Consider the following 16,133-nt stretch of genomic DNA (forward strand, 5'->3'; position numbering starts at 1 on the left):
TCTCACATATCCCATCATTGTATCGGTTAATTAAGTCCAAGTTACTGTTTAAGTCACTGTACTCAGAGTAAAGCTGTCTCATTCTTTCTCTCAGGTGCTTGCAAAATGTCAGCATTTTTAATTCTAGGGCATACTTCATAACATCTTTTCCCCCTTGTTTCTTTTGTCCATACTTCCTGCAACTCCTCTCTTAGTTCATTTTAATTAGATTTTTAGTTGCCTGTTTACTTAGAGGAATCTCTGTCAATTTTTTTTGTTTTTACAGCATTTTTTGCTACTTTTTCAGCCATGTCTTTTTCTGATATCCCAACATACTATTTCAGTGTTTATACCCATCTCTGCCAGTTCTGTTAGTAATACCATTTCTACTATCGGAATCCAATTTTTCACAGCCACTAGTCCTGATAGTGAATCCGATAAGATGACAACTGAGGTAGGTCACACATCTAGTATCCAGTATAATGCCAGCATTATTCTTGCCAGTTTGGCCACCCTAGTGGTTACAAAATTTGATACTCTTATGGATTCCTTTATTTCAAGTGTTAGGACAGAGAATGCTGGCCCCACTCTCCTGTTTTTTCCCCTCTTTAGACCCATCTGTAAATATTTAGCAATGTTTGCCCCATGTATCATTTTACATAGAGAGAGAGATTTGCTAAATTTAATACATTTAGCTCTCCTTTTAATTTCATTATATAGTTCCACATTTATATTGGGGGTACAATTTTACATCCAGAGAGCCATGGAAAATGCATTATTTGCTCATTTCTTTTAGGTCTTTCTTTTCTCTTAGTTCCTTTGTCTATACTTTAATTCTCTTCACGTGAAGTATTTTGGAGTCCCCCCCACACCCAATGTTGTCCACTGAATTCCCAGTATTCTTCATACATTTGTCTAGTGTTTCCATCTTCCCTGTGACCTTTTGGGTAAAAGATGAAGTCCAGTAACTTCATTCTTAACACAACAGGCACTTCACCAACTCCTATCTTCATTACACACACAAATGTTGTGATGAGGCAATGCCTGGACTTTGAGTGAGTCTAGCTTCCTGGGTGCATTTTTGATGCTGATCTAAACATGTGGCATCCATGCTCAATGTTTGGTCTTATTGATGCTCTATAAAGCATTACCATTGCTTTCTTATCAGTGCCTCAGGTGATTCCAGAGACAGTGTTAAATAGACCGAGTTTACGATTACATTTATCTACAATATTTTCAGTTTGATCCTTCCATGTTAGTTTGTTATCAAACGTCACACCCAGGAATTTGTAGCTTTTAACTATGCCTATTTGCTGTCCATAGAGAAACAGTTTCCAATCTTTTTAAATTTTCATTTTACTGAATATCATTCCTTTAGTTTTGCTTATTGAAAATGTAAATGCCCTCCTGTTTCCCCATTCCACACTTTTCCTAAGTGCTTAATTAATTCACTTTTCAGTTATTTCCTGGTTTCTGTTTTTAGTCCCTTCGGCACAGTCATCTGCAAACAAGGAAAAGCCTACTTCTGCACTCATCCTTTTTAGGAAATCATTTATCTTTACATTGAATGAAGTAGGGCTGATAGCATTCTGCAGAGGAGTGCCATTTGTGAATGTGTATAGAGTTGGATTTCCCTACTGTGACCTGCATAGTTCTTTTACTTAAGAAATCCTTTATCCACCTGTATACAGCCCTCAGCTGATGCACTTTCTTTCTTTTAAATTCCACATCCTGCACAGGTGGGGCAGGGCTAATTTAACAGTGCTGGCTGGTCGAATGTCTCCTGCCCTTAAAGTTGCAGGCCACCCTATTGCAGGATCCCACTTCTAATTCGGGCCTTTGAGTGTCACCGTAGAAGGATTATTATTATAGTGTTGCCAACCTTCACTATTATCTGGAGTGTCTCATATTTAGTAGTTTTCTTATAGCTCAAGGTCCTGAAGCCCAGTGATTATGTGAGCAGTTATGTTTTCATTTTTAAACAAAAATGATTCTATGGTTACAGAGAAAAGCCAATGTCAGTGGGAGAGGTAGAGGTGTCAAGGCAGAGGTATTTATATCTTCTGGGAATTCCAATATTTAAAAGTTTTAAAATCATGTAATTAGTCATAAAATGAAATATTTGATAGATTCCACTGACCTTATCTAAATATTTCAGGCTCATAAAGCCAAAACAAAATGTTTCAACTTTATCATTTTGAATTTTATAAATTATAACATAACAACATGTGTCCAGCTTATCAAAACAAAACATTTCCATGATTTCCCATTGAAAATTTGGACAAAAATCAATACATTTTCATGAAATGTTTAGATTTTGTCCAATCAGCATTTTCTCACAGAAAAATGTTCCATGGGACATTTTTTGACTAGCTCTAGGCAGTATTTATATTCCAAATTGAATAGATTTTGACAAAGAATTTTTGAACTCTTGTGCTGTGGTTATGTTGGAAACCAAGAATGATTTCTTCTCCATCACAGCATCTATGAAGTCTTGATCAACAGAACTGTACTAGGTGGTAAACAACCTGATGAATCTTCACTTGGTTATAGAGACAAATGTTTATCAGCAAGAGATTTCTGTATACTCTGCAAACAAGATATCCTGAACTAGGAATGATTTGTTGGCCTCTGTGGTGGTAGAGCTATACTTGGGATGGACAAATATAAAGTCATGTAAAGGAAGACTGAGAAAGTTATTCTGTCGATCCAGAGAGTCAATGAATTTCCTTTCAAACTAGTTTTATACTAGTACATGGCAGGGAGACTGCACTTCTATCTAATACACACACACGGGATGTAGGTAAAACACCCATACTGTTTCACTTAGATCTAGCAACTCCCTTTGAAACCACTGACAGAGAGAGTTGCTGTTAATGCGCCTGTGGTCCCTGGCAGATACACAATACAGCCTGAGTCACTCTGTACTATTCTTTCCAATAGGATGTATTAAGTGATTATGAGATGCAAAGGTTCTCTCATGTGGGGATCCTGCCGCATTTTCAGGTGCTAATGGAAATCCACATTGCATCACTGGCAAAGAATGTTCTAATATTAGTGCTTCGTGTGAAAATTGCAGTGTTGTCTTTTGAAAGCCGACGTCACCAAAGTCAACCATGCCTTGGTCCCCTCCTGATCAAATAATTGGAAGGTACTTTATTTGGGTTGACATATGAAGACCACTTGGAAACTTCAGAGTATACTCAATGAAAGTGGTGTAGTTACTTACTGATGGTTCTCACATGGATCATTATATACTGTATAGATCCAACACATTTCAGGTTGTTGATCCATAAGGCCCTCTATGGTTTGAGCCCTGGGTAGCTAGGAGATGCCTCTCCCTCTGTGCCTTATCTAGACAGCTGGGAAATTCAAGCTGATGGTCTCTAAATCTGTATGTGGAAGTTGGGGACAGGCTGGAACTCCTGCTCTAGAATTCTCTTCTCCCCGTCCCACCACGAATTTGTCCTGACAAAGTCAGAGTTTGTTGAGCTTCAAGGCATGCTACAAGCCCAATAAATTAATCCACGCCATATGGGGAGGAATAGCAAAGCTGTTTGAGGTTTTTGTACAGAAGGGGTGTTATCTGTGTTAGTTAACATTGGTTTAGTTGGTGAAATATCAATACCAGACATCTACTACTCTCTCCTTCATACCACCTATTACTCCCCTCCATGGAGTCTAAAATCCATTGCTCCTGAAAAACAGCCAATTTTGCAGGCCAGAAATAACTACTGCACTGAGGAAAGATGAAACAGACCTTAAAAATACTCCTCATCATATGCCAATGTTTATATAACACATTTCATGCTGAAATAAAAACAACCAGGGTATGTCTTTGTACTTTATAGAATTTTTAGAGCAGCAAGATTAAAAACTCCATGAACAACAGTGAGAAAGATTTGCCAGGACTTTGGGGTCACAAGATTAGGATTTTCTAAAAACAACTCGATCATAACCTCTCTGGCTAGAGTCCAGCTGCCATTTTTTAAAAAAGGATGACAATTTGCTAACATAAGTTTCAATCTAAAATGACCATATTATAGCCATTTATCAAACCTGTAGAGTCTCTAATTTGTCAAAGAGCGTCTCCTTTTCAAAGTGGGTGATCTTTTTGTATTTCTTGCCTTTGTCAGGAGCTCTCCTTCCTAAATAAGCCCCAAAGTGTCACCTTGACAAACCCATGAACAGCAAAATCATTCATAATATTCTCCACTTCTCTCAAGAATACAGTCTAGGTCATGCATCTGTAGGAGCTCTAATTATCCCACATAGACCAGACAGTGTTTCAGGATGCTCAGACTTTGTAACCTGTCAGCTATAAATACAAAATCTGATAAATGTACGCTTACCAATTTCCCTCGAGATCTGAGTAAATGCTTCTACACCACTCTCTCCATAGTTTCCCTCTGAAGCCAGTGTTGACACGTAGTTCCATCCAAGTGCTGTCACAATATCGACCATGGCTTGGGCTTGATATGAGTCAGGTGGAACCACTCGAGAGAAAAAGTCATACCTGGTGTTATCACTTAATTCTGGAGCTGTAGATGCATAGCTGACTTGAGGTATCTGCAAACAAAATGACAAGTAATTCAAGCCAATCTAAAATAATTTTCAGTTTAAAATAGATTATGCACAGGAGCAGCACAGATCTGAATATCTTGTCATAATTAAAGCAACTAATCAGAAACCATTTCAGATATTGTAAAATGTCAGTTAAGTTTCATTTTCATTAAAGTTTTTTTTCCCCAGTGAATAATGAATTCTGCTGTTCCCCAGATGTCATGAGTCATGACTCCTGATGACACACCAGAACAACATTTTTCCCCATTCCAGCCATATTAAGAACTGATGCAAAAGTGAAGGAAGAAAGGAGGACTTGTACAATTCACAAATCAAGAAAAAAGGTCACATCTTTGAGGAGCTTAATGTTTAAATGTTAAATTTCTTCCAACTATAAATGTTAGATTATTTTCCCTATTTCATAAGGTTTGTCTTGTTCACGTTTTGTTTTGATTTTTCATGATTTAACACGGCATCATTCATAGCATCACACAAGAATACAAAGCCTAAGTAATTGGGTTATGCATGAAGATCTTTTAAAAAAAGATATTAGCTTTTAGGAAATAGATATAGGAAAAAATAGGGCCTTAGTGACTTTATACAGCCTGTTATCAGAATTATTTTGCATGCAGAGAGCAGAAGAGATTTTCAATAAGTGCAAAGCAATATGGTTATGCTATTTCTGAGGACTAGTTAAAATATTTAAAGAAACCTTGCTTTTATGCATCTAGAAAGGGTTCAGTCATAACTTTGCTTGCTGAACTAAGTAAAGTTTGGGAAGGTTAAGAAGTTATTGTCTAGAGGTAACGTTTATTGTCAATTCTGTTGCATAAATATTTCTTTGATGAAAAAATGATAATTAATGTTTTTGATATTTTATAATGAGTATGATTTGAAAACAGTGGTGATGGGATACACTTGAAATATTCACCAACTAGTCATGAAAGTTACCAGAAAATACTTTGAGTGGGGAATGTGGAATACCAGCTAATTACCCCAAAATTATTGTCTGAGGCCCAATGAAATATTGTGTCATTAGCACAAGAAGGAAAGATGATTTCATGATTAAGGCAAAAGGAATGGGATTTAGGAAATCTGGTTTCTTATCCCAGCTCTGTCAGAGGCTTTTTGTAACTTTGAGCAAGTTACTAAATCGCTTCTTACTTAAGTTAGCCTTCCCTTCCCTCTGCTGCTTTTAAGGTCTAGTCTGAAAGGCAGGTTACTAGTTTCAGCTGACTGAGGGGGAACAAAGCCATTTAGAAGATGGGCAGAAGGACAAAATAATCTCAAAAATATAAGATACGGGTGATCTCTCAAAGAAAATGCTACTGTCAACAATGCAAAGCTCCATCAACTGAAAGGAAATACAAATTCCTTCATGGGATATTCTGAAACATTTCTAGCACTTTAAAAAGCAATAGGTAGATACCCGCTTGTAAACATGCTTGTTATATTTGCCATTTTGCTCTGTGAAAAGTTACATTTATCCATGGGAGGGGGGGAAGGAAAAGGGGAAATACAGCCTTAATCATTGGTTTCCTCATGTTGGATCTCAGAATGCCACCTTGCAAATCCTCAGGGGAGGCTTCTTCAGTGAACAGTTACTCAGTGGTATTCATCATAGCACCAACATTAGTAACCGCTGGTAATTTTAACCTAGCGATGACTTTGTTGTTACAAATCCTAGGAGTAGGACCCATACCACTTATTGCCATTAATTTCCTCAGTTCTGGTTTCCCTTCAGATATAAGGCAAGTGTCAAATCCTAACAACATGTTTGTTTGGGAGCTGATGGTGTCATGCAGTGACATGAGGTTTCAGCCCAGACAACAGAGGTATGCTTTGTGCATCCCTGATTGAGCCACTGGAAAAGCCAGAACCACCAACCATTTTCCAACACCTAATAGAATTTATTTTAGAAAAGGGGGCTAGACTAAGAAAATTATGAGACTGTAAAGAAAACATACATGAATAATGAACTGAAATGAATATACTTTGGCCACGAAGAACCTGAACCAACATTGGCTGAAGTCAACAGAAATCTTTCTATGGATTTTAATAAGCATTGAAATGGGCCCCATGCTCATTGTCTGACACAGAAGAGTACAGTGCAGTGTTGCACCAACAGATATACTTAATGAGCTTGATTCTCCACTGTTTTACATCGTGCGTACCCATTTACAATGGTGCAAAGTGGGTGTAAAATGCCACCATTTTGATTTGGCAGTGTTTTAGTGCCAACTTTACACAGATGTAAGTAACTATGACAGCTCAACGGCAAGGGAGAACTATGCTTACTCTAGCCACTTAGCCATGAGACAAAGAACAGCCTAAAAGTCAAGAACACTTAAATAAAACACTCTTAGAACTCTTTTCCTGAATCATTAGATGTCTCCCCTGTTTCTTTTTCTATTGACCTCTCAGGACGGAGCCCCTGAACAAAGCTATTATTCAATTTTCTTCTCCCCAAAAGTTCATAATCTCTATCCAGGACTATATTGTAGATTTTCCTTAATAAAAGCCTATTTTGGTATTTTGAAGTTACCAGGATGAAATAATTAAATGTGTAGCTTCACACTCTTATTTTCAGAAGGAAACAAACTCTTTGTTTCTTATAACCTGAACTTTTGTATGCAGGAAATCCATGAATGTGGCTAGACAGCTCAGGTGCTTTCAAATACAGAATTAAGAGGTCTGAGGTTTGGGGGATGTTAAAAGAGAAAAAAAGTAGCTAAAAAGACACACTAACTCTTTTTCAACAAAATTCAAAAGAATGTTTAGCATGCAGGCAAGTTGTTAGAATGCACTGGATCAATAAACCATGAACTAAGAATTTATACTTTAATTGTAACAACTCTGGTTATGGACTGTAGATTTAATAAACCATATTTTACATATCCCTACAACATTTTTACATGACAAAGCACAATGCTTCCTATGCAAAGGAGTTGTTATGGTCTATCAATTCAGTAATATATATTTTCAAAACTTCCTAAATATGGTCTGTATCTACACTATAGATACAGATTTTTACCCTAGTTACAAGTAGTGTTTTGAAAGAGACCTATGGGGATTTTTTCGTATATTTATCCTTTATTGTCCTTTAAAATTAAACACAAATACATGTAATAATATCAACATTGTATTCATACAATATGCAGTCCTAATAATTGTGGGGCAATAGTTTGTTTTTGCTTTGCTTTTTAAGAAAAAAAAATGAATAAATGACTGCATAACTACGCTGAAGTCAGCTGTTTTACAAACTGCCAAAAGCTATACTTTTTAACATGAGGATTCATGCTCCCATCCTAACTGATGGGATAGTTCCCGCACGCCACCCCCATCTGCCTGCCCCATCCCGATTTACAGTGAGTCAGATTCTGCCACTTTTACTTGGAGAATGGGGTAATATTCAATGTGCATAATGGTGACAGAACTGAGCCCTCTGAAAGAAGGAGACACACATGGGGGAGCCTTCCTATTGAATTTAATAGCTTGGGCTGGTTTATGCCACAGCCTTAAAGTTATTTAACTACATATATTTCTATGTTCATTCCTTAGTGCTCTGTCGCTTAAAGCTATAGTGTACCGTTTTGAAAGATCCACAGGTTTTAGTATGTATGGTCTTAGGTCTTGATCCTGCAAAATGCTGACCTACTCCTCCTGGAAATACCAGCCACCCTCACATCAGCATGGGTAGGACAACATTAATGCCTCAGGCATCTATCAGAGATACCAGTGAAAGGTCTTATCCCATTAGATGAAGAAGACACATGTGAAAAAAGGAGCCTCTCCTTAGTGCCAGAAGCAAAAGACCAGTGCCTTTTATTTATTTTCAGGCAAGTGGTGATCCACATCTAGTGTCCTCCACTGAAGGAAGATTCACCACTTTCTGATCCAGGGACCACTGAATAGCGAATGTTACTAACGGATTTATTCTGGTGTTCCCAACATAGGGTCCAGACTAACCTAAGGGAGGCCCAGGATAGAGAAGAATAGTATGGAAAACTGCATGGCACTGGAGAAGCACAGAATTAAGGGTAAGTGTCCAAGTTGCTCCTAAAAGTCCTTCCCCTCTGCACCTGTTCAGTTCAAGTCTTGGACAAACGTTCAATGGGTTCTTGCCCACTAGATTTGTCAATTTAAAATACGGTATTAGCCAAAGCTTTCATATGAAATCTCTCTAGATCCTTTCAGGCAAAGACAGATGACTTGTGAGCAGTTTACCAGATATAGGGAAGTGAGTTGAGATAGAATGATCCTATAAACAGAATCTTAAGCCAAGAATCTTAAAAGTTGTTGATGAGGAGTTACACTGACATAGCTAAAATAGTCACTGATGCAGCCGACTTCCATCCTGTCCTCAGTATTTCAGCAATGACACATTAAAAAATAGTTATTATAGCTAACATTGTTGGCAACAGTTCAATTTCAACTGGCATTTTGCTACCTACTAATAAACAAAACAATTTTGCTAAGGAGTACAAATGCTTAGATAGAAGTTTGCATCGTCAAACATTTTCATGTTGGTGATTTCTCATGTTTTATGTCTATCATTAATCATTAAAAGCCTTGTCTTTTCAAAATTATTACCACCTCTTCTGTACAGAAGAGCTTTGTGAGCACAAAAGCCTCAGTGAAGTGAAATAGATCCTTAGGGCCTAGATATTGAACACTTGCTGGATGAGAGCCGAGGTCACTGTCTTCCAGCTATTAGTCACATCTGCAAATTGCCATCCCTCAGATCATCATCTTAGTCTGCCTTCACTGAATAAAAGCTTCCATGGTAAAGTAGAGTTAAATTCACTTGGTATGGATAATCAAGACTCAAGTGTTTGATCTGTGCTAATACTATCTCATGCGGTGATCAAACAAGGTCAGCAGGGTTGTGTGTTGTTTTACTACTTTGATCAGAGATCTCAAATCAGCATTTTGGAGATGCAGTAAGTTTTACTAGTGATTCAGTAGGGGACATTCTTCCCACTCAGACAGTAGTAAACCAGTCTCCCTGTGCAGCTGCAACAGGGTCATCTCACTTGCTGCTATAGCTTGGTAGCAGGGAAAGAAGGCAATCCTAACCCATCTGTGAAGGGGTCGGCTCACCACTTCTGAGGCATCAGCTTGTAAAATGAACTCTCGAGGAGACGGAACTGAACAGGACAGACTCTTTACATAAAAGGTCTTTCAACATCTGAAAGGCCTTTTCACAGGCCTTGACCAGTGCACCTTCTTGGGGCACCTGTCCTTAATCAGGTCTGTGAGAGGGGTTGCTACTGTTAGAAACCCAGGAACAAATCAGCAGTAGCAGCCTGTGAGCCGCAAAAACCTTCAGACTCGCTTTTTCGTGGCTGGATATGGGCATGCTTTGAGAGCCTGGAGGCGTGGCCAAGCAGCTCTGCATGCTGCCTCCCCTGCAGGCACCAGCCCCGCAGCTCCCATTGGCCAAGTCTCTCCTTGTAACAATCTTGATGTTCATTAAAGTACAAACCAGTGAATGGGAAAGGAATAAAACTCTAATAAAACAGACTGTAGTAAACTGCTGCACACAGCCGTGTGGTGTTCCCAAATCCTGCCTCCAGGGCACATCTCCAAATTCCTATGTTCATAATACTGTCCATTATGAGGGAGCATCTCTAAATTATAATCTTCTACAAACATATCTCTACACGCCCATTCTGGGTAGTCCATAGACAAAAAGCAAGGGAAATTAACACAAACAAACTGAGTTAGTGATAGAGAGGAGAATGCCTCCCTCTCAGGGTGTATCAGGATTAGGGCATCCCTTCCTTTAGGGAGAGACCTTCAGGCAGTTGTTGGGGAAGCTCCTGGCTTTCCTCAGCAGCTGAGGGATGAAGGTGTGGTCTCTTCCCTGGTCTGGCCACAAATGAGCTGTTTTTCTCCCCTTTTAACTCCTCCTCCAGCCTGTGCATGGCTTGCAGGTGTGGTGGGCCAGGGCAGGGCTGGCTGAACCCACAGAAGTTCCTTAACAGCTTGTTGTCCAGTGGGAAGTTTGTACACCCCATCACACCATCCCACACTTTAGTAATGCAATCTCTGGCCCTGGAGCAAAGCAATAATCTAGGTTGTCCCTCTAAACTCTCCTGGATTCCAAAGATTCCGTCATTCCTACAAACACATTCCCTCTTCCTGAAGCGGATCACCCTGGAGTAAAGCAAAGCTCCCAAAGCATAGCACAAGCAGTTTCTGGATCTTCTGTTTTTAGAGGGAGACTAAAGCTTTCACAGGCCGGAAAATAAACATCCCTGAGATCCTTTCCTTAAAAAGGAGACTAAAAACCCTCAGAGGGACTGAATGAAAAAAAAATGAAAAACCAATGCCTACACAGGCTTTTAAACCATCTGTACTCACCTACCAATAGCCATTGATACCTGCTTCATGATCGTTTCACCTCTGTCATTAAAGATCTCGTGTCAGGTTAAAAATTGTATTTTAGAAAGACCTTACCTGTGTTACTCATGACACTTCTGATTTTTAAAAGCTAAAATAATTGTACTGGCCTGATTTACTTTTCATGTTGTGTTTGGGCCTTTCACTCAGCCTGAAAAATAGTCTTACCAGTGTCACTGCTGTGTAGTCATCTTTTGTTTCTCACGCAATATAACATTATCAGTGCTCCATTGCTTGAATTGTAAACATTGAAAGGGTGGGGGTTTGCTTTGGTTTTTAAATCAGTTTCCACAGAAATTAAAGAAAAATTGATTGTAGCCGTGCTGCCTACCCAGTCTGGCTTCAGGCTAACCTCTCATTCAGGTTGGATCCCCCAACCTTCTCAGACCAAGTCTCTTTCCAGGCACAGTTGTATTCTTCAAATACAAAACTTAGGCAAAACATCTAAAACAAAAGCAGTCCCTGAGCCCACAGTGGGCTACAGTTTTCAGGGCTCTTCCCCTTGACTTTCTCAGTGCTGAAAGGAGAACACACTCTTCTATGCGCTTTAGGGTTTGTAGATGCCAGTGTGTCTGAAACTTAGAGAGGAGCCAAATTTGACTTGCGATGCCCTTTTACATCTTTCTGAAAGGGGCTGAAGAGTCTCTTTGCTCACATGAGAGCTTTGTCAGGAGTAATGTCCCCTGCCCAGGATAAGGCCACTCTCTTAGGGCTCCACACACCCATAGGTATGGGGCTGAGGTAGATCAGCGAAGCAGTCAGTGGTAGTACCACTGGAAAAAAGTGTGACCAGAGCATCAACATAGAGCCTTCCCTCTAGGATGCCTGGCATGTCCTGCTCCATAGACATCTATGATCTGTAATGTTGAGAAGTATGGCCCCCTGCAAACTCCAGGGACCACAAAACCTTCCTCCCATTAAGAGACACGTCCACACTTCTGGTCTCCTTTTATGGGTTTTACAGCGGGAGCAGGTAATCTGTCCCAAAGATTTTTTAGCGATGGATTCCCTGTTGGTAGAGCATTTATACGTACATTTTAGAAGTACAGATATTGGCTGTTCATTTAAATTGAGGTGTGTGACATAACTGGCAGGATACCCATCAACCACAGAAGTAATTTGGGTGTCCAATAATGCATCTGGTTCAAGAAGTCGTTATACATTTACTATGAAAAATATTTTACCAATATTAGCTAGAGCAAAAAAAGTTATGCCCCATTTATGCATCTAAATGACTGCAGTTTAAAACCCATTTTGGTTAGAAAAAATAAAGTTTAGTATTTGAAAAGTGAAGTACAAAAGTATAATCTATATGCTGCCATTAGCTGGTTCTAAATCACTCTGATTCCCACTGGTTAGCAATACACACTGCCCTGTTTCCTGTGAACAGTAATATCTTCTACATCAGTAGTTAATGGTCAGCTACTTTCAGGTCCTCTGGAAGGTCCCTATGCACTTAAGTGTTGCTGTGTAAAAATAACGTTTATGCTAATACAGAATGTCAGGCAATTAAACCTTTGCTCCTTATCGGTAGAACAAAAACATTTTTCTCTAAAAAATGAGGATATGATTCATAACAGTTTATTTTGAAACTCCAATAAAATTTGTCAGTTTGCACTTGGACACTCCCATGGGAGAAGAACAGTTTTAATGTGCTAGGTACCTCACAGTACACAGAAGGCAATGAGGTTCCTGCCCTGAAGAGTTTCCATGTAAGGACCTGATCCCTCTTTCCTCACTCATGTACCATACCTTGCTATTAGTGCCATTAATTATGCATTAGCCTCTTCTTATTGTTCTGTTGCCCTCCTCCTTTATCATCTCCTCTATGGTCCAATTTTTGCACCTTTATTCATGTTGAATAGCACCTTACAGCTCTGTTAGTCCCATGAGTTTCAGGACATAAGTGACAGCAAAAAATTCAGTAAAGGCTCGTGGGTAGTTTGGTGGGGCAGGGCATTTGTGTGCATGTGTATACATGTTGTTGGCATCACTTGTGCAGGCATCATGAAGATGTATATCATGCTCTGTCACATCTTATATGTTTTTGAGGTCGGAAGCGTATATCATTACTACATTTCTTTTCATTATCTATTCTCTTGCCTGGCCTCCCTCCAGCTGTCTTGACTAATGGCTAACCCAGGTGTCCCTGAACCTGAGCAGGTGTCAGTTTCTAGATGCAACACTGCTGTATTCATGAGCACAGAGCAGAATTAAGACTATTAATGGTTGTTTGCTGATAACAGTGTTATTATTTCTATAGATGTCCATGGAACATCACAGAACAAAAGTGAAAACATAGTCCCTACCCAAAAGACCTTACATGCATAAGGCCAATCATCCACATCCTTACTCACATCAGTAGGTTTACTCAAATAGATAATGGTCTGCCAGATCAGGCTCTTAATAAAATTAAGATAAACTTACTGAATTTAACATGGGTAATTGTTTTGCAGGCTGTGGATAGCAGAAATTAAGATACTTAGCACCACCTGAGTTTTATCCATTAGCTAGAAAGTACTTTTTTTTAAAGTTTAATAAGTGACATTACGGCAAGGCATGTTAGTTTTCATCATCCGCTGTGCCAACATGGTATAATAGGATATAATCAAGAGGGTTATCTTGTACAATGTGAAGTGTTAAAAATTTGGAAAGTAGTTTTTTTCTAATGGGTTGAAGTAGGTCAGGGACTCATTAGAAGTCATTATTTGTAATTACTCACAAGGAATACCACAAAGGAATATAATTTGATACCAGAATCTTGAATCCTATGTAAGACGCAGCATCTACAAAACAAATCAACCAATCCTGAAACATACATGTTATGACGTTGAACTCCATACACTTTATGAAAATATGCTTATGAATGTGAATATGATGTAACTGGAATATGCTTTATGCAAAAGGTCTCATTACAAAGCTTATAATCTACAGAGTGTGTTCACCTGACTTGTTTGCATGTATTATTTCTATGTCTGGAGTTCAGAGAATAAAATATAAACTTGTATCACTGATGTAAACATATTAAGTGGAGACCATTAAGGGTGCTCCAGAAACAATCAGTTGTAAATGGCCATAGTTACTTGAAAACCTTCCTGTGTATGTGTGGGTCAGCCGATGCGGAATGGAGACTAGGAGTCTTACAGTGGCATGTGACCATGTCACCTGATTATGAAATCCATCTTAAATCTGGTACTTTTCTATTTAGAAGGAGGGGTAGAGACCCAGAGAGACAAAAGATTCTGGCCTTGTGCCAAAGCCATAAAAGGGGGTGGAGCAGGACAAAGGGGTGGCCAGTCATGAGAAAACCCCTGTTTTCCACCTAAGATGTCTGCTGGAACTAACAAGGACTGTACCAGGGGAAAGGATTGGGCCCAGAAAAGGAAGGAGTCTAGTCTGTGAAAGAAGCTGATTGGAATATCTCTGAGAGTGAGATATTACCTGTAATCAGTTTCTTAATGTATTAGGCTTAGACTTGCATGTTTTTGCTTTATTTTGCGTGGGGACTTACTTTGTTCTGTCTGTTATTACTTAAACCACTTAAATCCTACTTTTTATACTTAATAAAATCACCTTTGTTTATTAATGAATCCAAAGTAAGTGATTAATACCTGGGGAAGCAAACAGCTGTGCATCTCTCTCTATCAGTGTTATAGAGGCTGGACAATTTATGAATTTACCCTGTATAAGCTTTATACAGAGTAAAATGGATTTATTTGGAGTTTGGATCCCATTGGGAACTGGGTGTCTGGGTGCTGGAGAGGTGACCTGCTGAGCTGTTTTGGGTTAAAGACTGCAGCTTTGGAGGTATGGCCCAGACCCTGAGTCTGTGATGCATCAGGCTAGTATTTCTGGCTCAACAAGGCAGGGTTCTGGAGTCCCAAGCTGGCAGGGAAAATGGGCTCAGAGGTAGTTTCAGCACATCAGGTGACAGTCCCATGGGGGTCTCTGTGACTGAACCCATCACACATGTCTCTATGCACTGTGATGTACTTAAGGGGAAAACATTAAAAAGGTACTTATGTATTATGCACATTTTTACATCTGAAGCAAATATTGTCACACTGTGCACTGCTATGGGAACTCCAGGAGGATGAAAATCCATCTAAGGACAGGAACTGTCAGTGTTCTATGCAACAAAAAAATCTATTGATAAATGTTTAACGGTGGCATTTTCCCAGTAAGGGAGCTCCACTGATATATTCACATCACTTTACATCATGTCTCTTGCCTCTCTGAAAACCAGCTACATTAAGTTATCCTTCCATCTGAAAGCAACTTTCTAAATATTTTAAATCCAACTGAGGTTTAAACCCAGCCTCTGTATGATGAAATGAAGAAACTGTAGATCAAATGGATAATATTCATGCTGAAATCAGAGCACATGGGGAGGAGATTTGAGCTTGGGAATGACTTAATTCTTCTTTTGCCATTTCACACATTCTCCAATGAGTAGATCAAACAGGAAACTAAGAATGGCCAGACAGCCTTAGGGACTTCTTAACCCATTCAAATTCCTTTTTCTACTTATTGGGTGTGTGTGGGGGGGATTTAATTATGTGTATCGGTTTGTTCATCTTGCTCAGAACTCTGAGCTCAGTGTGAGCTCTGATATTTCAAAGCCCTCTCAGCTGTATTTACTTCATTAGGGTCTGTCAAGCTACCCACTTTTTCAAGAAGTATAATTGCTTGTGATGAATTATGAGAATATATAAAAAGAGATCAGTCTCAGGATGAGCTAGCACTGCTGCTTTTCTAATTCAGGGACAATAAAGTAATGTGGTAGCTGGAAAACTGGATTCGACTCCAGTCGGCTCTCTCTTTTGAAATTCATTTGCTAATTAGTACTATAGAGTCTATAGCTAGTAATTTAAGGGATTTAGGATCTCGGATTGTCCGCCGGCAGTTTATCGACTTAAGAGAACTTCCTGAAGAAGTGGGAAATCCCTTGATTTATAGGCATTTCTGTTTCTTTTAGTCAATAGGAGAATGAGCTGCCCTGGTGGTTCTGTTGACTAGGGGCCAAATTCAGCTCTGCAGTAGCAAGGGAATCTCCACTGAAGTCAGTAGGAGTCACACACACTTATGCCAGTGACTTAAGTTGATGTATTGACCCTCTTGCTGCCACCAGATCCCCTTCAGAGACTGGAAAATTTCTGGAAATAACCATTAGGATGATTGTC

General features: G+C 39.2%; 1 protein-coding gene across 4 annotated transcripts in view; it reads right to left on the reverse strand.

Annotated features, from left to right (window-relative positions):
• Positions 1-16,133, reverse strand: part of GRM8 (glutamate metabotropic receptor 8) — a 487,038-nt gene that overhangs the window by 390,541 nt on the left and 80,364 nt on the right. For all 4 annotated transcript variants that reach the window (XM_048836888.2, XM_048836886.2, XM_048836885.2 and 1 more), the window contains exon 3: positions 4,332-4,548. In XM_048836888.2, the coding sequence (XP_048692845.1) occupies positions 4,332-4,548 (217 nt within the window). The remainder of the gene's footprint in view (positions 1-4,331; positions 4,549-16,133) is intronic.

This window comes from Caretta caretta, chromosome 1 (assembly GCF_965140235.1).
Source record: "Caretta caretta isolate rCarCar2 chromosome 1, rCarCar1.hap1, whole genome shotgun sequence".
Taxonomy (NCBI): Eukaryota; Metazoa; Chordata; order Testudines; family Cheloniidae; genus Caretta; species Caretta caretta.